Source organism: Myodes glareolus, chromosome 18 (assembly GCF_982192425.1).
Source record: "Myodes glareolus chromosome 18, mMyoGla1.1, whole genome shotgun sequence".
In the NCBI taxonomy this organism is placed as follows: domain Eukaryota; kingdom Metazoa; phylum Chordata; class Mammalia; order Rodentia; family Cricetidae; genus Myodes; species Myodes glareolus.
In genome coordinates, this window is record NC_142043.1 from 11,696,483 (window position 1) to 11,719,135 (window position 22,653).

At 42.4% G+C, this 22,653-nt stretch overlaps 1 protein-coding gene across 1 annotated transcript in view; it reads right to left on the reverse strand.

The window, feature by feature from the left end:
• Positions 1-22,653, reverse strand: part of Xpo5 (exportin 5) — a 39,636-nt gene that overhangs the window by 6,526 nt on the left and 10,457 nt on the right. The window contains exons 6-23 of the mRNA XM_048445272.3: positions 21,575-21,601; positions 21,030-21,215; positions 20,341-20,417; positions 17,993-18,092; positions 17,061-17,144; positions 16,209-16,334; positions 15,007-15,097; positions 14,484-14,612; positions 12,698-12,828; positions 9,966-10,121; positions 8,589-8,630; positions 8,089-8,178; positions 7,124-7,323; positions 5,733-5,832; positions 4,759-4,940; positions 2,513-2,613; positions 1,759-1,855; positions 992-1,128 (exon numbers count right to left, since the gene is read on the reverse strand). Of these exons, the coding sequence (XP_048301229.1) occupies positions 992-1,128; positions 1,759-1,855; positions 2,513-2,613; positions 4,759-4,940; positions 5,733-5,832; positions 7,124-7,323; positions 8,089-8,178; positions 8,589-8,630; positions 9,966-10,121; positions 12,698-12,828; positions 14,484-14,612; positions 15,007-15,097; positions 16,209-16,334; positions 17,061-17,144; positions 17,993-18,092; positions 20,341-20,417; positions 21,030-21,215; positions 21,575-21,601 (2,056 nt within the window). The remainder of the gene's footprint in view (positions 1-991; positions 1,129-1,758; positions 1,856-2,512; positions 2,614-4,758; positions 4,941-5,732; positions 5,833-7,123; positions 7,324-8,088; positions 8,179-8,588; positions 8,631-9,965; positions 10,122-12,697; positions 12,829-14,483; positions 14,613-15,006; positions 15,098-16,208; positions 16,335-17,060; positions 17,145-17,992; positions 18,093-20,340; positions 20,418-21,029; positions 21,216-21,574; positions 21,602-22,653) is intronic.

Below are 22,653 nucleotides of genomic sequence, written 5' to 3' on the forward strand. Positions count from 1 at the left end.
TCCTAGAATCCTAAGCTGCACTTATACTCAATTCTTTTGTATTCTTAGCTCAACTGCCTTTTTTATTTATCTAAACATTGGGTTGCTAAAGAGTAGAATTAAAGACACCCTCATGTAAAAGGTCTGAAAGATGATGAAATCTTGAATGTTCCTTTCAAAAGAAAGCACGTAGCTGGGTGTATAGACATTTGCCTATAGTTCCAGCTAGGAGGCTAAGGTGTAAGGGTCACTTGTGCCCAGGAGTCTCAGGTCAGCCTGGAGGACAGTGAGATTATCGCGTAAAACAAAAATCAAAAGCCCAGTGTGACAGTGCCCAGCACTCAGGAAGCAACAGAGAGAGACCTTGTCTCAAAACCCCAAAGGAAATAAATACAAAACAAAAGCCAGCTGGTGGGGCATGCCCAGAACCCCAGCATTCAGATTAAGGCAGGAGGATAGTGTGTTTAGGGCTAGCCTAGACTTCACATATTAAAAAAAAAAAAAAAAAAAAAATCAACCAAGAAAGGAAGCACTAAGCAAAATATAGAAAAAGAAATAAATTAGCAAATACACACACACATACATACACTTCCTTCTTTGAATTTTTTCAGACAGGGTTTCTTCTGTGTACCATTGAAGCCTGTCCTAGCACTCACTCTCTAGGCCAGGATGGCCTCAAATTCACAGAGATCCTCCTGCCCCTGCCTCCTAAGTGTTGGGATTAAGGGTGTGCACCACTACCGCTTGACTAAACTTTTATATTTCTAAGAAGTAGGTAGACAATAATCTATAGCCAGAGAAAAGCTCATGGGGTTTTTGTAAGACACCCTGTCTTCACCCTGACCTGCCTGCCTGTCCCCTGCTATTTATCTATTTGAGTCCGTCTCTGTAAAGAGGTCAGAATGTACCTAAGTGCACAGTCCCACCTGTTCCTTGCATTAAGTTTTCATTCTCTCTGTCCCATCTCTAATTTTCTGACCTTCTGGGTTGCTTAGGGTCATTTCAAGGATATGAAGCATAGATTTGAGCCGGAAGTCAGGAATATTGTTCAAGTTGACGAAGGCTGAACCAAGGAGCTGGGTAGCAAGGTCCTCTACAGTGTAGAAATCTTGCTGCATGGAAGGGCCTGCCTTCCCTAGGATATGGTAACTGTAAGGCAAAAATCACTGGTGATAATTAATATCCAATACTGACAGCTGTGCCGATTTATCTTTAATATTTGGTTAACTTTATAATATTAAAGACTTTATAATATTATAAGACTTTATAATATTAAAAGACTTTATAATATTAAAGACTTTATAAAGTCTTTAATATTTGGTTAACTGAGGCTACAGCTCTGAATGTGATCCGGACGGATCATTAAACCCCACAACCAGGACCCAAAGACAAAGACCAGGCTAGATGCTTCTCACTGTTGTATGAGAAATATGGACAGTCCTATGGCCTGTGAAGACTGATATGACTGTTTCTTACAGACTACAAGCATTAAGGAGCCAGCGCAGATGGAATCCCATTTCTCTAACTCTTGGGCCTCATCATTATGCATTAGAAACACACAGTGGGCATAAATTTGAAGTCATGGATAGGACTGTGAGGTGCATGCAACAATTAATATATAATGCAGGAAGGCAGGTTGCTCCCATGGACTTAACACTGCTACCAACTTGCCTTACCTCACCTCTACACTACAATTCTGATCCAAAGTTTCTGTGTTGCCATTCCTACAACATGAATGTTCTACCAAGGAAGCACGGAGCAGCAGAGAAAGGTCCTTACCAGTTTTCATAGAGGATGCCAAAGAAACGCTGCATTCTTTCCAAAGTAGTTTTGTAGACAGGGTGTTCGTTGACTTCCAAGAGAGGCTGAGGCAATCCTACCAAAAAAAAAAAAAAAAAAAAAAAAAAAGGGGGGGCTGAAACATGCTAGTCTCAAAGTGCCAACAACCACACGTCTATGTCTGTGAACATGTGTACTGTATTCCAAAGCAGCTGACCATACAGTCTAGGAGGAATACTAAGAGTTCTCGGTGGGAAGATGTTAGTCCTTTCCCTCCATGCCAACCTTTCCTAAATGGGGACTAGACCCAGGGCCAGGCACATGCTAGTTAAGCTATATTCCCAACCAAGTACCTCCTCATGCATCAGACATAGTTTCTACTGGTTCATCAATAACCAACTTCCCAAAAGTACAAGATGGAAGAGAGATAAAAACACACGAGACAAAACGTGCATTAATATAGATTAATTTTAAGTTCTAAGAGACACTGGGACAAGCCTAAGCTATAGGCTGAGCTTTCATAATTAATAAGTAGTCTCCATATTGTTTTTTGTGAGCTGGCAGACCAAAGAAAAATCCCTTGACAGGGATAATTAGGGGAAAGCAGCTCAGAAGACTCTCATAGTTAAGACGAAGAAGACTGGTGACACACGGGCTCTTTTAGCACCTTCAGGAGCTCCACAAATACATTTCTGGAAGGTGGTTGGTCATAGGAGGCTAGGATGAACACAGCAAAGAGGCAAAACCTTCTTACCTAATATTGATGTTTTTTCAGATTCAAGTATATCCAGAACTTTGGTGAAAGGCTCTGCCATTTTGGCTAGCATTTCTGGTGTGTATAAAGTATTGTGGGTTCTGAAAAAAATACAAGGATGTTATGAAAACATATAGTTAGTCTTTCCAATAGATTTCCCCATCAACATTACTCACAACAGGAGAAAGAAAACAAACATTTAAGTATTCCCCAGAGAAATGTGCAGCCTTGAAGCCATTAACTACACAGTGTACAACCCCCAGGGCCTAAAAACACACAACAAATGCTGAGATAGCAGAGTGACTTAAAACCAAATCCTATCAGACTTGAGATGGTGCCTGACACTACCAGTTTTCAGTAGTACTGGATGAAAGAAATGCCAGCGACACTGTATGTGCAAAGAACAGGACACAGAGTAATTGGCCCATCTTTTCATTTCCGGTCTCTATGTATGGAGCACAGATCTGACAAAAGTCACTAGAGCTTCTAGAGGAACAAAATCCAAACATGCCCCCCATCAAAATGGCTGTTACTAAGGGACAAGGACTAGGGACAGGACACCCCTCCTGTACACTAATTCCATCACTGAACAGTCGCTAGTCAGTTTCTCACTATTGCCTTTTTGGAGCAATAAGGAAATGCTCAATATTCTTAGTCATCAGAGAAATGCAAATCAAAACAACTCTGAGATTCCATCTTACACCTGAAAGAACGCCAAGATCAAAAACACTGATGACAACTTATGCTGGAGAGGTTGTGGGGTAAAGGGAACACTCCTGCATTGCTGGTGGGAATGCAAACTGTACAACCCTTTGGATGTCAGTGTGGCGATTTCTCAAAAATTAGGAAACAACCTTCCTCAAGACTCAGTAATACCACTTTTGGGTATATCCAAAAGCCCAATTGTGCCACAAGGACATGTGCTCAACAATGTCCTTAGCAGCTTTGTTTGCCAAAGCCAGAACCTAGAAACAACCTAAATGCCCCTCGACCAAAGAATGGATAAGGAAAATGTGGTACATTTACACGATGGAGTACTACACAACAGAAAAAAAAATAACGACAGCTTGAATTTTGCAGGAAAATGGATGGAACTAGAAAACATTATTTTGAGTGAGGTAACCCAGACTCAGAAAGACAATTATCACATGTACTCACTCATTGGTGGTTTTCAAACATAAAGCAAAGAAAGCCAGCCTACAAACCACAATCCCAGAGAACTTAGACAACAACAAGGACACTAAGAGAGATTTACAGAGATCTAATGTACATGGGAAGTAGAAAGTAGAAAAAGACAAGATCTTCTGAGTACATTGGGAGCATGGGACCTTGGGGGAGGGTTGAAAGGAGCGGGAGAGGCAGGGAGGGGAGCAGATAAAAATGTAGAGCTCAATAAGTATCAATAAAAATGAATAAAAAGAAAAACTCCCCATTATCTTGTTAAAATTGAAAACTAGAGGGGTCCCTAATTCTGCCTTTCAAGTTCCAGTGGCTGCTGGTCTCACAGTGAAGCACAGCTCAAGGGGAAAGACAGCTTGCGTTCCCGTGGCTAGTTGAGCCAGTGGATGTTTGTCCTACAAGTAGTCAGTCATTGGTGAGAAATTCACATTAGTGCACATGGACACCCCTGGAGAAACATTACAGAAATAAACTATCCTGTTCCCAACAAGCCATTCTCTTACTGGTAAATTTTAAATAACCTTAAAAGTAGGCATGCACAATGAAGTGGCAGAAAAAAAGGGTTAGGAGGTACCTCATTAGTATCCTGCTGCCTTGAACACACAAGGCTCAGTTCAGTCCCAGCAGTACAATCAAAATGACAGCAAGCCAACAAACAAAACATAACCCCAAACACGAGTTTTAAAAATGAGAAAATAAGCTGAGTGGCTGTGGCACGTATCTTTAATCCTAGCATGCAGGAAGCAGAGGCAAGCAGATCTCTGTGAGTTCGAGCCAGCCTGGACTACAGAGCAAGTTCCAGGACAGCCAGAGCTACACAGAGAAAACCTGTCTCTAAAAACAAAACCAAAAACAGAAAACAAAATCAGGAGGCACTACTATGGGATTATTTCCAGTCGTGTACATATAAAGAGTATGCCTTCCACAGAGAGGATAACTGTCTTTAGAAAGAAAGCTCCTCTCTCAAAAGAACCAGAACATAACTCAGCATCATCACTATGATTCAATATAAAAATTAAAATTTTGGGATTCATGAGATTAAATAAATAAAAAATATTCTGACTCACCTTACAAGGGCAAGCAAATTGTCAAGAAGTCTCAGGATCTGCTCTGTGCAGGGGTTACGGAAGATTGGATTTCCACTAGGTGTATAACCCACCAAAAACCCCCCAGCTCTGGCCTCTTCTAAGTCGGAAGGCCAGCTAGTTCGTCTCAAAACCCCGAGAATGCCATGCACACAAAAGGTTATCTACAGAGAAAAATGAGAAACAGCAGGGAATAAGAGGCAAAGCATTATGTACTCATGGTGACAGCACAGTAAGAGAGGCAGAGAGAGGAAGAAGCTCTGTGTCTCCCACCCCAGCAAGATTCTTGTCCTTTTCTTTATGGTTCAGTTCAAGAGGGGTCTTTTCACTGCCACTTTGGGACCCTGGTAGCTCTGGAAGCTTCCTTCTCATTAGGACGTCTTTCCAGGGTTAATGACCCTCACATGGTACCTTGGGTGGAGCATGGCTTGGATGAGCTCTACTACCAGTGTGTTGAAACTGGTGTTTAAATGGCCATTTTTTACCTCTGACCTTCCACCTGGAACTCCAGAGCCTGCACCCTAGCCCCCAACCCCACATGCCAGGCTGATCGTGTGGCTTTCACCACAGAGGCTGATCTGAGTGCCGATGCACTGGAACGCCTCAGGCTTTCAAGGTTTGGCCATCACTTAGGACTTCACATGCCAGAGAGCAATAGCAGGGAGGACTCACCCTGCGACCAAGTTCTGACCTACTTCCTCATTACACCTCCAGTCTTCCGAGCTACTTAGGAATCCTTAAAGCCAAAATAATGACTTCATAGAAAAGACCATCTGCTCTGTTGTGAGAACTAACTCAAGAATTCAAGACTAAAGAAGAAAAGAAAGGAGAAGCTTAGGGCAGGACGAAATCCTGGGTCTCTCAGCAGCAAAGACAAAACAAATCTGAGAATTTGTAAACGGCCACACCCTACTCCTGCCTGTGGCAGTGCGACTTCCCATTCCCAGCAGTCTTACTCTGGCACGGTTTGCGCCACATGGATCCTCCACAGCTGGGTCACAGGCTTTCAGATCAGCACCCACATAGGCAATGAAGGCATCGATATCTGTCAGCACTCTGAAGGTTGGGAGGAAGAAAAGTCATGTTTTTTTTTTTAAGACATAGATTTACTTTATTTTTAGCTAAGTGTATATTTGTTTGCCTATTGTGCAGGTGGAGGCCAAAAGAGGCCATTGGGTCCCCTGGAGCTAGTTACAGACAGTTGTGAACAGTCAACTTGGTATTTAGCACTGAACTCTGGTTGTCTAGAAAAGCAGTAAGCTCTCATTCCCGAGACATCCCTCCAGCCCCCACATCATAATTCAAACAAAACAAAACAAAAAACAAACAAAAACAAGAACCAGTTTTTTCTTGGAGTGTTTGTTTGCATCTATGTCTGTGTACGAGTGTGTCTGGTACTGCAGAGTTCAGAAAAGGCACTGGAGTTACAGACGGTTATGAGACACCATGTAGATGCTTGGAAATGGATAAACCTGGACCCTCTCCAAGAGCAATAAGTGCTCTTTTAATATCTGAGCCATCTCTCTAGCCCCCCTACCCACCACGAATGGTCTATGTTCTACTGGACTAAAGGCCTGTATGCACCACAGCTTCCCGGTATCATGACTTTAAGGAAGGACAATTTCTGCCTCAAGAGCTAACAGCAGATAGACCACACATGATTTTCCCTGGTGTGTAATCCCAGCCCGTGAAAGGACAAGACAATGATCAGCAGCTGAATGTCATGCTGGGCCCTGTGGTTATCATCTAAAGGCCAGCCGTGGTTACAGAAGACCCTAGCTCAAGAAACCAAATTTAAAAGCTAACAGACTGTTAGACACCAAACATCAGTCTTTATTGTGAGAGGAATTTAATCATATGAATTATAAGCTGCCATCTGAAAGTTTATGTTAATATCCCTACTTCCAAATATCACTGCATTTTTTACATATTTATTTTACATAAATTAAAAAGTTGACAAAATAAACAGGTTCTCTACTATGTGACAAAATAAACAGGTACCAGGACCCACAGGTCAATCACTGTGACTATTTCTCCAAAGGTGTTGAGGTTGCACGGCAAACATCACACAGCTTTACATGCTCTTATGACCATGCTAGCTGTCTCTGCCCACTGCTTCCCCCACCAAACCTCCATGAGCAAGGCTACATTTTCAGATAGGACATTAAATGTTGAGAGAGCTGGAGGCATCGCTGATAATGCTGGCACAGCCCCACATCTTTATACCCCTCCCCAGACTGGTACTGCCCCGTATCCTTACACCCCTCCCCAGAATGGTACAGCTTTGGAAATAGACCAGTTCTCCTCAAGTGCAGTCAGGGTTAGTTGTTCCCAAGATCTCCTGTACCTGCACATTTCTTCAGAAAGCCAGATGTTGACCACTGGTGCCATCAGCTCTTCTAAGAATAACTTCTGTCGCTCATAATTCTTAAATTGGTTACTAATGAGAACCAGGGCTTCCATGAGGGCACTCTTCTCCATCTGGGTCAGGAGCAGCTCATTGGAGAGGAGTTGTTTCACATGGCTATAAAGCATGTCAAAATTGGGCTGCATATCACAAAGAAAAAAGGCCTGACTTTCAGAGAGGGGGGCCACTCAAGAATGCCAGAAAACCAAGACAGTATCTGGGAGATCAGGCTGTGTAATCTGTCACGTCTGTCACTGTCTGAACAGTAAGGAGACAGGCCAAAGGCAGTTATGTCTGGTGCTTTTCCACATCAGTGCTACTGCACCTTCATCAACATCAATCTACTGTTTCTGCACAGAAGCAGCTATTACGCATTAAGAAGCAATTTCAGAGTAACTTTTTAAAGTGGGTCAATGTTAACTTCTTAAAGAACCCCCACAAAAATTGCCAAAATCTGCATCTGGCTTTTCTCAAAAATCAAACAATCACTTACAGTAGGAATTGAAAACATCACAGAGTAAGAGTGTATTCATTTATAGGGGTAAATTCACTTATTCACACAAAAGAATAGCCATTCATCTCGAGGGGCTAATTCAATTAAATTTAAAGCTGTTTCACTAGGTCAGTAGTTCTCAACCTGTGGTCGTGATCTCTTTGGGGATCACACATCAGATGGCCTAGATATCAAATATTTACATTATAATTCATAACAGTAGCAAAATTACAGTTATGAAGGAGCATGAAAATCATTTAACGGTTGGAGGTCACAACATGGGAATCTGTATTAAAGGGCTGTAGCATTAGGAGGTCCTAGGTAAAGGAAGAACACACCAACTCAAGCCATCTACAAAAAGGTCCAGCCACAGAGGACTCAGTGGTGACGCAGTCAGGGTGCAGCAGCTTACCAGAACAAGATCAGGGTAGTCCCGACACATCTTGTTGATGGAAGAACAAGCATGTCTCCTCACATTCCTCACTGCACGAGTCCTGGGGGCCTAGAGAGACAATCCCCAAATTCAGAAATATTGATACAACTCATTAATATAGCTGGAAAGCAGTGACAGTCAGCAGATTCATGGTCTCCATGAATCTGTGTTCAGATTTGCCCCGGATGGCTCCAGAAAAACACCTTATGACTACATGTTTTGCTAACCCTTTCATACTCCAAAGTGGGGGAAAAAAAAAAACCCAAGATTAAGTATGAGTATGAGGTATTCACACTTAAGCTTACAAGAAGTTAGAATCTGATAATTTAATGAATCATCTCTGCTGGGCATGGCGGCAAATGCCTGTAATCCTAGCACTGGAGGCAGAGGCAGGAAGGCCGAGTTTAAGGCCGACTGAGATGCACAGTAAGAAGATGCTTCAAGAAATAACCCAAAATAAAACAGAAAAATGGTCTTACCTTACTTTCTCCAACAGTTTCAAAAGTAACAGATGAAAATAGCTGCGGGGAAAGAAAATAAATGTTCACTCCTGTGTTTTAATATAAAAGAACATGGATTCCCAACAAACACTGCAAGCGTATTCTTGGCATCAAACTGGTGGCAGTGGAGGCAGCAGGAGGAGCTGCCCACTGGTGTCACAGAATTTCAGTAGTCCACTTTTTCAGACATCTCTGTAAGAGGCTCAAAAGCCCCATCTTGACATTTGCAACATTTATAAAGTAGAAGGTGGGGATTCTCAGATCCATTAGACTATGTCATCGGCCAAGGACATGTCTCTTTTCTATTTTTAAACAAGAGACAGACCACCCTAGTCCACTTTGTGACTGCTCCTCCACTCCTTCACTGAAGCAGTGAGGGTGTTTCCTTAGCCTCCACAGTAGAAGGCCACTGGTCTGAGGGCAACTCAAGAAACCCACGGGACTTCTCTCACTCCCCATGCACTTTGTGTGACTGGCATGTGCACAGCATCGTCTTCCTCTCCCGAGGGAGCTCTTCCTCCTGGGATAGGCAGACTGGGGTTCCTTATTCCCTGCACTGCTGCTCCACCAATGCTCATCTGATACTGGATTCCCTGCTAGAGCTAGACCCTCCCAGGTGTGTATGCGCAGACCGTTTCCCATGGTTAAATGTCTAGTCTTTTTTGTTTTTTACATTTCTTTATTCATTTTATATGTATGAGTGTTTGGTCTGCATGTATGCCTACATCACATGCTTTCCTGGTGCCTGAGACCAGCAGAAGCGTGTAATGGGTCTCTGGCACTGGAGCGGAGGTTGTGAGCAACCACGCGGGTGCTGGGAACTGAACTCTGGTCCTTTGCAAGAACAGCAAGTGTACTTAAGCAGAACTCCAGTCATCCTACACTTACAGTCTTGGTATGATAATGCCTTAATTTTATCTCATCATCCCATGAAGTTTTGACATCTAAACTCCAAGCGCTGTATTGAGAGCTACCTTAATTTTAACGCTTTACATTAACTTCAAAAGGACTGAATCAGAAACCTGAAAAAATTATCTAGCCTCTCACAATTCCCACCACCAATCTAACACACTTGAAAACCTTCCTTAGCTCTCCTTTCTGTTTCCTAGCAAGAAAGCTATTCACTGCAATACCATATGGGTAGCTGCAACTTCTGCTGATGCGCCTTTCTCCACAATGGTGCTGAGCACTAAGGTATGAGCCTAGTGCCCAATCCACAAGAAGCACCAAGTAAAATTATCTAATAAATGAACACATATGGCTGCCTCTTGAACAATTTATAACATATACTTTCAAACAGTTACAAAATGTGACTCACGTTTTAAAATAAAATTTGCAAAGAAGAAAGGCTTATACCTTGGAGAAGACGTGGGGCAGTAACTCAGGTTTGTATGTGACAAATGGGAAGAGTGCGGAAACATTGGTGAGGACACAGGACAGGATGAGAGGATCCTTCATCTCAAAGTTCAAAACCATCTGCAGCAGTTCTATCCCATCACTCACCGGGACTTCCTGGGACAGACAGGAGAAAGCAGTCAATAGGACCACCACCACCACCACCACAGGCACTGCATTCTCCTTCTCCTTAGATCTGAGGCTGTAAATATACAATTCAGCTGGCATACATGTCCAAATCAACCACACACACAAGTGGTGTGTTGTGTTGTTGCTGGGACTGAATCCAGAGTCTCATGGAAACTAGGACAATGCTCTACCTCTGGCTAAGCCTCAATTCTTCCCCTTCTTTCCCTACTCTGTATCTTGAGACAGTTTAAGTCTGTCCAAGCTGGCCTTGAGCTCAGTCTGGAGGCCAAGATAACTTTGAATCTGTAATCCTTCTGCCTTAGCTTTCCAAGAAACGGGGATTAAAAGCCTGTAGTATGATGCCCAGGTTATACACTGCTTTTTAACTATTAAAATCTAAATCACTGTCCCATTTTATTAAAAAGATTTCTGCTGGGCAGTGGTGGTGCACACCTTCACCTTTAATTCCAGCACTTGGGAGGCAGAGGCAGTCATATCTCTGTGAGTGAGTTCCAGAACAGTCAGGGCTACAGAGAAACACTGTTGGGGCTGAAGAGAGGCTCAGTGGTTAAGAGCACCAGCTGCTCTTTCAGACCCAGGTTTAATTCCCAGCTCCCACACTGCAGCTCACACTTGTCTGTAATTCCAGTTTCTTGGCTTCTGACATCCTCACACAGACGTACTTGTAGGCAAAACATAGATAAACATAAAATAAAAATTTAAAATTACATATAAAAAAGAAACCTTGTCTCAAAAAAAAAAAAAAACAACACCCCAAAATTCCTTAAGTAACTACATCACAGAAGGGATATATCATTCCCACCCCCCCACCCACCCTGAGCTAGACATCACTGCTATTGAGGACTGAAGAGGCAGAGCTGTGGCAGGACCAGCACAGCAAGACACTGTCAAGTAAATATGTAGAATAAATCCTTTTGCTTAAATTTCCAATTAGTTTATTTGAATAAGAGATTTTAAGGGAATGCCTAAATTTGTTGGGTCAAGCTCTATTTTTCTTTTAAGATTTATTTTTATTATCTCTCTGTGTGTAAGTGTGTGGTGAGCTGCTTCTATTTGTAGTGGTGGTGAAAAATGGGCAGCCTGCAAACTGTCACACTAGCAAACAGAGGCAGGCTACGTTGTCACCTGCACACACACACACACACACACACACCCTGGGACAAACACTAGAGGCTTCACAAAAAGATACAACCTTATTACCCACTTATTCACCAAATATTTATCTCTCAAGATTAACTCTAACTCTAACCTAGGGCTGGGGCGATGGCTAAGAAGTCAGGTGCAAGATCCAAGATGAAACCATCAGTAACACGGGAGGGAGGAAAATGAAGGGCCCACTATAAAATCCAGCCACAGCAACCAGACAGACATCATCAAACCATGAGAAGTCTATCTCCTGCTTCCAAGCAAGATCAGGCCCATATTTATATGCCCACTGGAAGTGTCTAAACTAAAGATGACAGGAAGGGAGTTAGCAGAATTGTTTCACCTTGACTGGTAAGGGAAGTTTTTATAGCACCAGATGCACCGGACTTACTCTTAGGCCAGGGTTTCTGTTTAAGGGCCCTGACTGTCCTTTAACTTACTTTGTAAACCAAGCTGGCCTTGAACTCAGAGACCTGCCTGCCTCTGCCTCCAGAGTGCGTGGATTAAAGGTGTGTGTCACCACCGCCCAGCAATGCACTTACTCTTTTTTTTTTTTTTAAATAATTTATTTAGATTCATTTTATGTGCATTGGTGTGATGGTGTCAGATCCCTTGGCACTGAAGTGACAGACAGTTGTGAGCTGCCATGTGGGTGCTGGGAACTGAACCCAGGTCCTCCAGAAGAGCAGTCAGTGCTCTTAACCACTGAGCCATCTCTCCAGCCCCGCACTTACTCTTTTAAATAAGTATAACACTACCTGTAAACAAACACAACTTGGAAAAAAAATGCAGAACCCAAGTAGGTTTTGCTATGTTATGGGCTAAACTCAAGAGTGTCTTTATTTCAAACTGAAAAGCAGATGACAATAGTCACCCTGAGATCTAATTTGAAAGGGCTTGTTTACACAGCTAAGCAAGAACACATCATGGTGCAATTACCTCAAACGACCTGTGGTTTAATTATTTTGATTTAACTAATACGGACAATACAACATATGCGGCTATCCGGTGACTTACAGCTAAGGTAACTCTGTACCCAGCCCAGATCTTATCCTGTATTTGCACAGTGGAGAAAGCTGATTTATGAAGAGCACCTCTTAGGATGATTCCCTGTTTCTGTCACCGTCCTGGCTACAGTTCAGCCTCTATGAGGCTCCCATGCACTAACAGGCCCAACCAACCATCCCCTCAAAATGGACACTAAATGTGCAAGAGTTTAGAGCCACAGACCTGAGTTTGGTCTCAGCTCTACCACGTATTTTGTGTGAACCTGAATATGTATTTAACCTCTCAGAATCTCTTTTCTCTTTTGTAAGATGCACATCCATGTTTTCCTATCCATCTACCAGCTTACAAAAAATCAAAAATTATTCATTCAGCATAGAAAAGTTACTTACTTCTTTGTCTATTGTTCGAAACATGTGGTTGATCACACTTTCCAAAAAGAAAGTCATGGCTTCCCACTGCACAAATGATGACGAGAAGATGGAGCAGTAGCCTCCCTCTCCGGCTCCAGCTGTAGAACACGCTTTTGAAACACACATGCAGATATTATCAGTGTAGTAGGATAGCAGAACACAGAGAGACACAGCCAGGGTCTCAAAGAGCACTTGGCAATTTCAGAGGAAAAAGCGCAGAGATCTGACAGCTCTCACACGCGAGAAGTGAGAAGGCTGCTCTGCTCCCCAACCTGTTTCTGCCGAAACTGTGCATGTAAGTACGCATGTGGCTTACAGAGCACCTGAAAAATATTAATTGCTACCCTTGTTAGATGGCAATCTAGGAGACTCCAAATAATTAATATTTGAGATCATAAAGAACTATTCCAGCCAGATGGTGGTGGCATGCATGCCTTTAATCCCAGCACTTAGGAGGCAGAGGCAGGCAGGCAGATCTGTGAGTTTGAGCCAGCCTGGTCTACAGAGTGAGTTCTAGGACAGCCAAGGCTACAAAAAGAAACACTGTCTCAAAAAACCAAGAACAAAGAAAAAGAACTATTCCAAGCTAGGATTGTTGCTCAGTGGTAGCATTTTTGCTTAGCATTTATTTACAAGGTCCTGAGTGTATCTCCTGCGGTTTAGGAGTAGTGAGGGCATGGATGGGCATTGGAATCTTAGCACTCAAGCACTGGGGGATGAGGACAGTTGAGTCTGAGACCAGCTTAGGCTACACAGCAAGTTCTAGGTCAGCCTAGGTTACACAAAGAGACCTTGTTCCAAACATATATATGCAAGTGCTTGCAGACACACACTCCAATACCAACAACAGAAAAAAAAGAACAATTCTTCCAACAGGGAAATTACTTAAAGTATAAAATGCTGCTTCAATCTGATAGCCTCACAACAATTCTCAGGGCTACATCTAGAGAAATGTGCTAGGGTCCAAGTTGATAGAAACTGCCAAACCAGATGATCCAGGAAGAAGCCACAGATAGAGATGAACAGGTTGACAGTCAGCCTCCATCGAGCGCTGCCTTCGACAGTCAAGTCATCTCACCTTCAGAACTGAACGCTAAAGCTCACAATTCAAATCCTTAGTGATTTGGGGCTCTTAGTGACCATCGCCTGTCATGACTTTACACTTCTATGTCACCTCTCCCGCTCGATTAATCCCGCCCACAAGGCAAGAGCACTAGTAAGAGAATTAAGGTGAACAGACAAGTTGAACTGGCTGCAGCGCTTGCATGGCGGCAGGGATTTTGGTTACACATAAAGTGAGACTGCCCAAAGGCTCTGAGGGGCTTCATATGGTAAGTCCTTGAAATGTTCCTGCTAGGACTAACCAGACATTCTTTCTGAATTTAGAGCTAGTGCTATATATTGGCACTTGGTTGAAGCAAAAGTTAGGTCTAGATATGCATTTGATTAATGGTGTCCCTGAAGGGAAACATTAAAAACAATGCCTGTTGATTCTATCAGAAGAGAAAAACAAAGACAAAACTGACAGGGATATGGTGGTTTCGCCCTAATCTAAACAACAGCCACATACCGAGTATTATCTATTTTTTTCCTCTGCAATCAAAGGAAAACATTACCTAGGGGAAAGGAAGTAGGCAGTGGGCAGTGGGAGTTTTTTTTAGACAGTATTAGCAAACTGCTCTTATATGTAACTTTGGCTTATTTCCTATACAGTTTTCATACAACATTAACATTTAGCAATACTATAAAAAGCAGAATAACTAACAGTTCACAGGTCCCGTATCAACAGGAGTTGACAGCTGGTACTTGAGCCACTCTGCGGCCATCTGGAAGCTGGTCTTAGTGTCCAGGCGGCACACCCATCTCAGCACTTCGCCTTGCTGGGCTCGGGAGGCTGACAAGAGAAGAACGTGAATCAACACCCGGCATGCAGTACTCAACAGCAGGTCGCTTATTCAGTTGTGAGAACTGCTTTGACATTCATGTTCTAGATCCAACAGTGGCTCATTATAGGATTCTTGAATTCAATTAAAGATAGTCTAGCTGCTGCGGAGAACAGCCTTATTTCTCAAAAAGTTCAACCTAACAGGGTACTGGAAAGGATAAATACAATTCATGGGCATAGAACACAGTGTTGAAATGTGGCAGCATCCTTCTGCAAGAATCTGGAACTTCAGATTGTTTTCCAGGTTTGAAGATGCATCGCAGCCATGATCACAGCACAAAATGCCATTCTGAGAGTGCTGGAAGGAAGCTTACCATTCTGAGAGTGCTGGAAGGAAGCTTACCGTTGAAGAAAGCATTGAAGTCCTCATCACTATCAAAGTCAAACCGAGAATATTCACAGCTGGGGCTGTCTGTCTTAGAAGGAAAACCCATCTGGAATGAGAAAGACAATGGAGAAAATGAATGGACCTACTGAAGAGTATGTGACTTCAGTACCAAAGTCTTTCAAGATTCACCTAAGAACTAAGAGTTTGCATGACAGCAACTACATCTGGTCTACCCCAAATCCAGCCAGCACTCCAACTCCAGCACTCTAGAGAGTAATTAAAGGGGAACACAGCCAGCTGATGAGCTCCTCCAGATTCCTCAGGGACAATAACTTCTGGGGTTCATTTAAGATCCCAGTATGAACATAGCTCGAGAAGAAGTACTAATTCTATATGCAATAAAGTTGAGGGATCAGCAATTGCTTGTTTCATCCTATTACACAACCAAGCTGAGTATGATGGCACACATCTATAATCCCAGCATTTGAGAAGAGGCAAGATGATCTCCAAGTTCAAGGATAGTTTTAGCTACACAGCGCTTCCAGGACAGACTGAGTTACAGTGAGACCCTGTCTCAAAACACAAACCAAAACATAAAATATAAAACAAAACAAAACAAAAAAAGCAAAAAAAGCGAAAAAAAAAAAGAAAGAAGAAAAAAGTACCATAAAATTTGAACACAGTATGTGTTAGATAAATTCTTGAGGAACTAGTGTTCCACTCTGTGACTTTACAACCTACAATGAGGGCCAGGGTGTGTTTGTATGTATGTGTACATCTTGCCTAGCATGTATCAGGCCCTGGAAGGAAGATAAGAAGGGAGGGAGGTAGGGAGGTCCTATAGCTGCAGCTCTTAGCAGATCTGAGAATTTCTATAAACAAGTCTTTGAAGGGGGAGCAATCATAGCTGCTACCCTCATTCCTCACATGCACTCCCAACTTGCACATGCCCTTCAGAAACAATCCTTAGATATGATTTCATCTTAGAACCCACCTGGTTCCACCGTCATGTATTTCCAAAACAGTCTACTAAACCTGCTTTTAATTCCTCAGCAGCGATTAGCTCATGGCCCTGTTCCTTTCTTAGGAGCATTCTGAACAGCTTCCTTCCTCAATTAAGAAAACTTTCTTAGAAGATTTAAAGAGACTCAATCATGCCAATCAAAGTCTTATGTCTGTTCACCAACACTCTGTAACTTAGGATTTCCATTACTTACCTTAACTAAGTTGGTCATAGATGCACGAAGATATTTTGGTATTATTGCTAACAGCGAAGGATCACGGGAAAGAATCTCATGCCTGAAGAGGGCTCCCCAGGTCATATGAGTTGAAGAGCGTAGAAACTAAACCAAAACAAAAGTCCATACAGCATAGCTTAAGGGTTTGGATATTACCTGACCAAGATTGTTACTCAGCCTAACATTTATCAACAACCATTTTACAGGTAGAAATCTCTGCATTTTGCAGACACTTCTGCAGTACATCAGCAGTGGTGAGCGGATAATGACATGCGAATACGAGAGGCAGTGGGTCAGGTGCAAACCCTTGAAGTGTAGTAAGAATGTCACTTAACCCTTTCTCTGTTCAGATGGCACTAGGATCACAAAGCGAATGTAATCAAAGTAACACAATTCACTAAACTTGGATTTAAATTTTTTCTTGTTTAAATCAATTGGGTCACAACCCATCTCATGGAGCACAACCAGAAAGCCACCTGTGTGGAAATCTGCTGACCAAGACAGTGACTTTCTCGAAGAACAGAGCCAATAATTCTTTCATAAAATGTTTGTTTGTTTATTATTGTGTGTGGCTCTGTGTGTTACAGACAGAGGTCACAGGTCAACTTTCAGAAGTTAGTTCTCTCTCCTGTCACTGTTAGTCTCAGGGACTGAGCTCACACTGCCAGGCTGGTGTAGCAGTGCTTCTTACTCACTGAACCTCCCTCAGGCCCCCAGCAGGCATTCCTTAGGTCCAGTGACATTTGCACACATGTAGGAAATACTCCAGGACACAACACTTAATGTCAGTTGACCATACAAAGTTTGTTAAGTTATTTGTATAAAGTTTACCTGACTTGGATGGGTTGTGAAAGCAAGAAAAGATTCCAGGTACTTTCCAAAGTTTACTGGTGTTTGTATATTAGCATCTAAGCCCTAAAGAAGAAAAAGACCACATTAAAGGTACTGAGCGGGAAGCAGCTGAAGGGAGATGGCTCAGGGAAAGTAGGGGGAATGAGTAATAAACAGACAACAGAAATAACATTTTGAAGACTAGGTGTGTTGGTACACGCCTGTTATCTTAACACTAGGAGAGCCAAGGCAGAAGTACGCTGAGTTTAAAAATAAGACTAAATTACAAAGAGATACTAGTGTCTCAGAAATTTAAAAACCAAGGCTAGAAGAAGACAGTAGTAGCAGGGTGGTGGCGGCGCACACATTTAATTTAGTCCCAGCACTCAGTAGGCAGAGGTAAAAAAATCTATGAGTTTCAGGCTAGCCTGGTCTACAGAGCAAGGTCTATATAGCAAGTTCCAAATTAGAGCTGTTACATGAAGAAACCCTGTCTTTAAGAAAAAGAAAGAAAAAAATTAGAAAAAAAAAGAAAAGATGATTTCATCAGACCTATTCTATTTATATTTCTGTGATTCAATCTGTTAAATACACATTCAATTCAGGTGTGGTTACAGTCACCTTTAATCCCAGCTCTGAAAGGCAGAGGCAGGTGGATCTGTGAGCCTCAGGCCAGCCAGGGCAACACAGTGAGATTCTATGTCAACAAACATGCAAACTGCCACCCACAAAAGACAATATCAGAGAACCCAACAACATCAGCCTATGCGTCCACGCCCACTTTTAATTGAAGATGATTTACTGTATAGAATCGTGAAAAAACTGGTAGAGCAATGGCTCATCAATAACATCAGTGAAGTGACAAAGTGCTTCTGATTCCTAAGCAAATGATTCCCCAGCAGCCCCATGCTCTCTGGAGCACACTTGCTCACCAGCAGTGCACACAGAAGATTGCCCAGTGCACATAACACCTGACAAAGTCTCTTCAGGAAAAGGTAGTGTTTTTCTTCCAAGCCTCCTCCATCAGCAGTCCTGTTAAGGAAGAGAATTGTATGATTAGTTACATGTCAACAAAAGCAAGGAGTCCCACCAGGAGGAAGTTCTACTGACTGCCTCACCAATACAATCTTAGTGTTTACTAAGTCTAAAAACAACTACAGGCCAGTTGCGGTGTCAGAGGCAATCTCTGTTGAGTTCAGCCTGGCCTATAAACGGAAGACTGTCTCAAAAAACAAGCAAACAAACAAGCAAACATACAGCTCAACAAGCCAGCATGGTGGCACTTGCCTGTGACTCTAGCACATAGGAGTCTAGCTAGTTCCAGATCAGCCAGGGAGACAAAGCGAGACCCCGCTTCAAACAATCAATGAGTGACAAAACCCAACTCTGATGTGGGATACGGTTTCAATGCAGTTTCTTGCCTCATCATTAAACACTCTGATTCTGGACACGATAAAAGTCCTTACTACTTTAGGACTTGGATTGTGTGTGACTGATAGAGATAGCATATACACCAAGAAGCAGCAGCACAAAAACACTGGTTGAGACGCAGGGAGATCTTGCAGAGATTCTCAGCACTGGAAAACACGGCATCACTGTAAAAATTATTTACACCAGGGATCAAAAAAGGATAGAATAAAAATACTTTATGTCTTCAGCCAGTCAGATGGCTTAGTAGGTAGAGAGAGCACTTGAGCTCAATTCCTGGGACCCACTGGGCGGTAGGAGAAGGATCTTACAAACTGTCCTCTAATACATAATGTGTGTCTATATATACTTCCATGCAAATAAAAATAGATAAATATAACTAAAAAAATATTCTGGTTAAACATGGTGGTAACCTTTAACCCTAAGAGAGACAGGCACTTTTTAGGATTCGAGGCCAGCCTGGTCTATGTACTGAGTTCCAGAACAGCTAGGGCTATATAGTGAGACCCTGTTTCAAAAAAACAAAACAAAACAAAACAAAACAAAACAAAAAAACAAGCAAAATAAAGTGTCTCACTTTCCTAAATTTCCTCCAGAGTTTAGGTCTGTAATTCATCATAATCCAACAGCTCTCATAAAAACACACACACACACACACCAAAACAGACTACATCTGAGTTTTTTGGTTGGTGAAAATTAGCCTAAGATGAAGAAGATTATTGAACCTCAGCAGTAACAACTCATGTGCATTGCAGAAGCAGTAACTGAGACCTAACTCGGTCTCAGGGAAACCAGAGACTGAAGGGATGCAGACAAGACAGCACACTCTGCAGTCTGCCTATTCTGAACCATAGCCATCCTAACTGCAGGTGGGTACAGCACAGACCAACTGGAGACCTCTGGGAACATATCACAGTCGCTACAGATTTAAGAGCTAGACCCTAGGAGCAGTAACCACAGTGATAGCCAATATTATTTGGATAACAGAATTCCTTAAAAACAGATGCATCCTTCTTAAGAAAGCAAATCAGGTTGAAATGCCATATTAGAGTGGATAGTGAGGGATCACAGGTAACAAACACATCTTGATTCTTACACCCCTTTCCATACTTGTCTTTGGGACTCAGATAAGAGCATCACAAAGAAGGTGGGCCCAGAGAGATGGTTCATTGTCTCATTCATTCATATTCTCTGTGTCTCTCTCTCTGTCTCTCTCTCTCTCTTAGACATAGATACATAGACAAATGCGCACCAGGAAAAACATACTGTAGGAGGGAGGACTGGGGAGGACCTGGGGGAGAAGAAACTGTGGTCAGAATACATTCTATGAAAATAAGCTATTCTCAATAAAAATTAAAATTATTAAAAAATAAAACCATACTGTAGGGCTAGGTGGGCCATCAGAGGTATTTCAGTGTTTTCTCAACACGTACAAAGCGTAGCATTCTGTCCTTTGCACCAAAATAAGTAACAAACAAACAAACAAACAAACAAACAACAAAAACCCACCTAATCTATGGGCTGAGGGTAGCACCAACAGGTTCTGCCCTGTATGAGGACCAGAACTGGACTCTCCTGTAAAAGCTGGATTTGAGCCTGTAACCCTGGTGCAGGAGGATGAAACAGGCAGACTTTAGAGATTATTGGCCAACTAGTCTAGCCAGTGAGTGAGTTCCAGGTTCAGTAAAATGTTGACTCAAAAAACAAGGTGCACAGCAATAAAGGAAGACACTGGTATTGACCTTTGACCTTCACGCACAAACAGACATCTATACACAGGATGTACATAAAATGAAAGTAAAACAAAAAAACACATCAAAAACCCACAAGATATTGACAGACAAAGACTCACTGTGCAGCGGAGAGAATATAATGCATAGCAACATCTCCAAATAAGATCATCAACGGTTTCCGGTCATCCAACTTGCCCTGAATCCAATTTTAGGAAAACATGGTCATATAGTATAAAAAATAAAAGCAAAAAACCCTCATAGTACTGATACCTTCTATACCTCTAACTGACATCAAAGTAAGCTTTAAACTTTAATGCTACTCTAATTAAATATAGTGACAAGGATAATGGCTATCTCAAGGAGCCACTAGCCTAATACATTTTCATATATTATGTTCACGATTTCAACATTTCAATGTTGCAAACTTTCATCTAAAGGCATTGAAGGCAGCTAGTAAGCTGAGGTTAAGGGATAAAATCCCCAACCCTTTAAGCACAACGAGACACACAGCTGAACTGGGTTTAATACATAATGGTTTGAATGAGAATGTACTTCTTAAGCTCAGGTATCTGAATACTTGGTCCCAGGTGGTGGTGCTGTTTGAGGGAGGACATGGAACCTTTAGGAGGCGCAGTCTTGCTGTAGGAAGTAATGTGGATGAGGGGGTGTCTTTCAGAGTGGACGGTCTTTCCCTTTCCTGGTTCTCCCAGCTAACCATTCTTATTACGATGGCTGCTGTCACGATGGCCTCCCATCCCTCTGGAACCACTTCCCCAAGTCACCTTTGTCACTGATAGCCAGGGCTTACTTTTCTGCTGACTGCAATGAGCAGACACTCAGCCGCTCCCAACTGCAGCTCCTCTTCATTAAGAAGCAGGCAGAGTGTCTCCAGCAGTTTGCAGTTTTCAGCAACAATGTGATTCAGAGACACCCAGTCAATATAGCCTGCCAGGGTATTCAGTGCTGCGGTGCTTACTCGGCAGTTTGCTTTAGCCTGTGTGAAAACACTTGAGTAAGAGGGACTGAATTAAAACTTATTTTCAAATTCTGAAATAGAAATAATTCTTCAAAAAAGTTTTCGCATAATTACTGATGGGGAGCTCAAAATTTCTCTCCCGATAGCAGAACCATTTCTTAGCATTCTCAGCACTGATCACTAACAACAGATTGGCAAGTATGGCATTACATCTTCTTTAAAAAACTCCCATACTGTCATTGTACCTCCTACTATAGTTAAGTGAGGATGGGGGCTTTAGAAGGCTGTGGTCATTCGGAGGCCGCAGTCATTAGGCACACCTACCCATACCTGAGAACTTTAAGAAGCATCCTTCCAACTCCACACAGTGCTCTTACCTCCGCCTCCCGAGAAGCATCAGTCTTCTGGAAGAGAAATATAAAGAACCCAAGGGTTTACTGAGGAAAAGGCTCACGATAACTTACTACTCTCTAATAAAGGGACTGTAAGGATGAGGGTTTACATAGAGCCAACTATTTTGGTTTCTTTTCAGACAAGGTCTTGCGAGTACAGCTCTGGGGTGCCTGGAACTCACTATGTAGTCCAGGCTAGCCTCAACCTGATAGTATCTCCTGCCTCAGCCTCTCAAGTGCTGAGATAAGAAGTCTGAGCAACTTGTAACATTGGCAGCCAAGAGACTGACCAAAAAACTGGTTAAAGAAACAAAACTAATAAAGTTTATGACTACCTATGTATAACTATAGTAAATCACGCATGACAAATTAGTAAATACTCTAACACCAAAGCAATGGCTGCTCTGCAAAAATATGTACAAATACAGCTGATTTTTATTTATCCTATGTATCAAGTTCTAGGCCAGCCAGGTGACTGTTTCAAATACCTAAAACTCCTCAAGAAAAGGAGAAATAAAAACAAGTGGAAGTAATGACTTCCTACAGTGCTTGAAGGCAACTATCACTCAAGTCATAAAGGATCGAAGCAACAACAGCTAGGCCCAGCTTCTACCCTCCATTCCAATGAGCCTCCACCAGCCCTGGGGCCAGCGCAGGACAGGGAATGGAACCCAATAAGCAAGCCTCTTTCTTTATTTATCTAAGTTCACAATTCAGTACACTCCCTAATTGTGTCTGTGAAGGGACACAAATTAATCGGGACTGAGAATGAATGACACAGAAATTCAAAATACCAATGCCAGGTAGACAGCGCATGTCTATAATCTCAGCATTTGGAAGGTGGAGGCAGCAGGATGGCGAGTTTGAAGCCAACTCTGGAATATATGAGACCATATCTCAAACATGAGTAACAAAGTGAAGGAAGGAGACCCCTGTGTGTTTACTTCTAATTTATCTTCACGCCATCACCAATCTGAGCTGCTCTGGCATACTCTGATGAGTGCGCCTAATATATAGAAACCAATAGACTGCTCTAACAATAGCTGTCAACAAGAAAAAAGTTT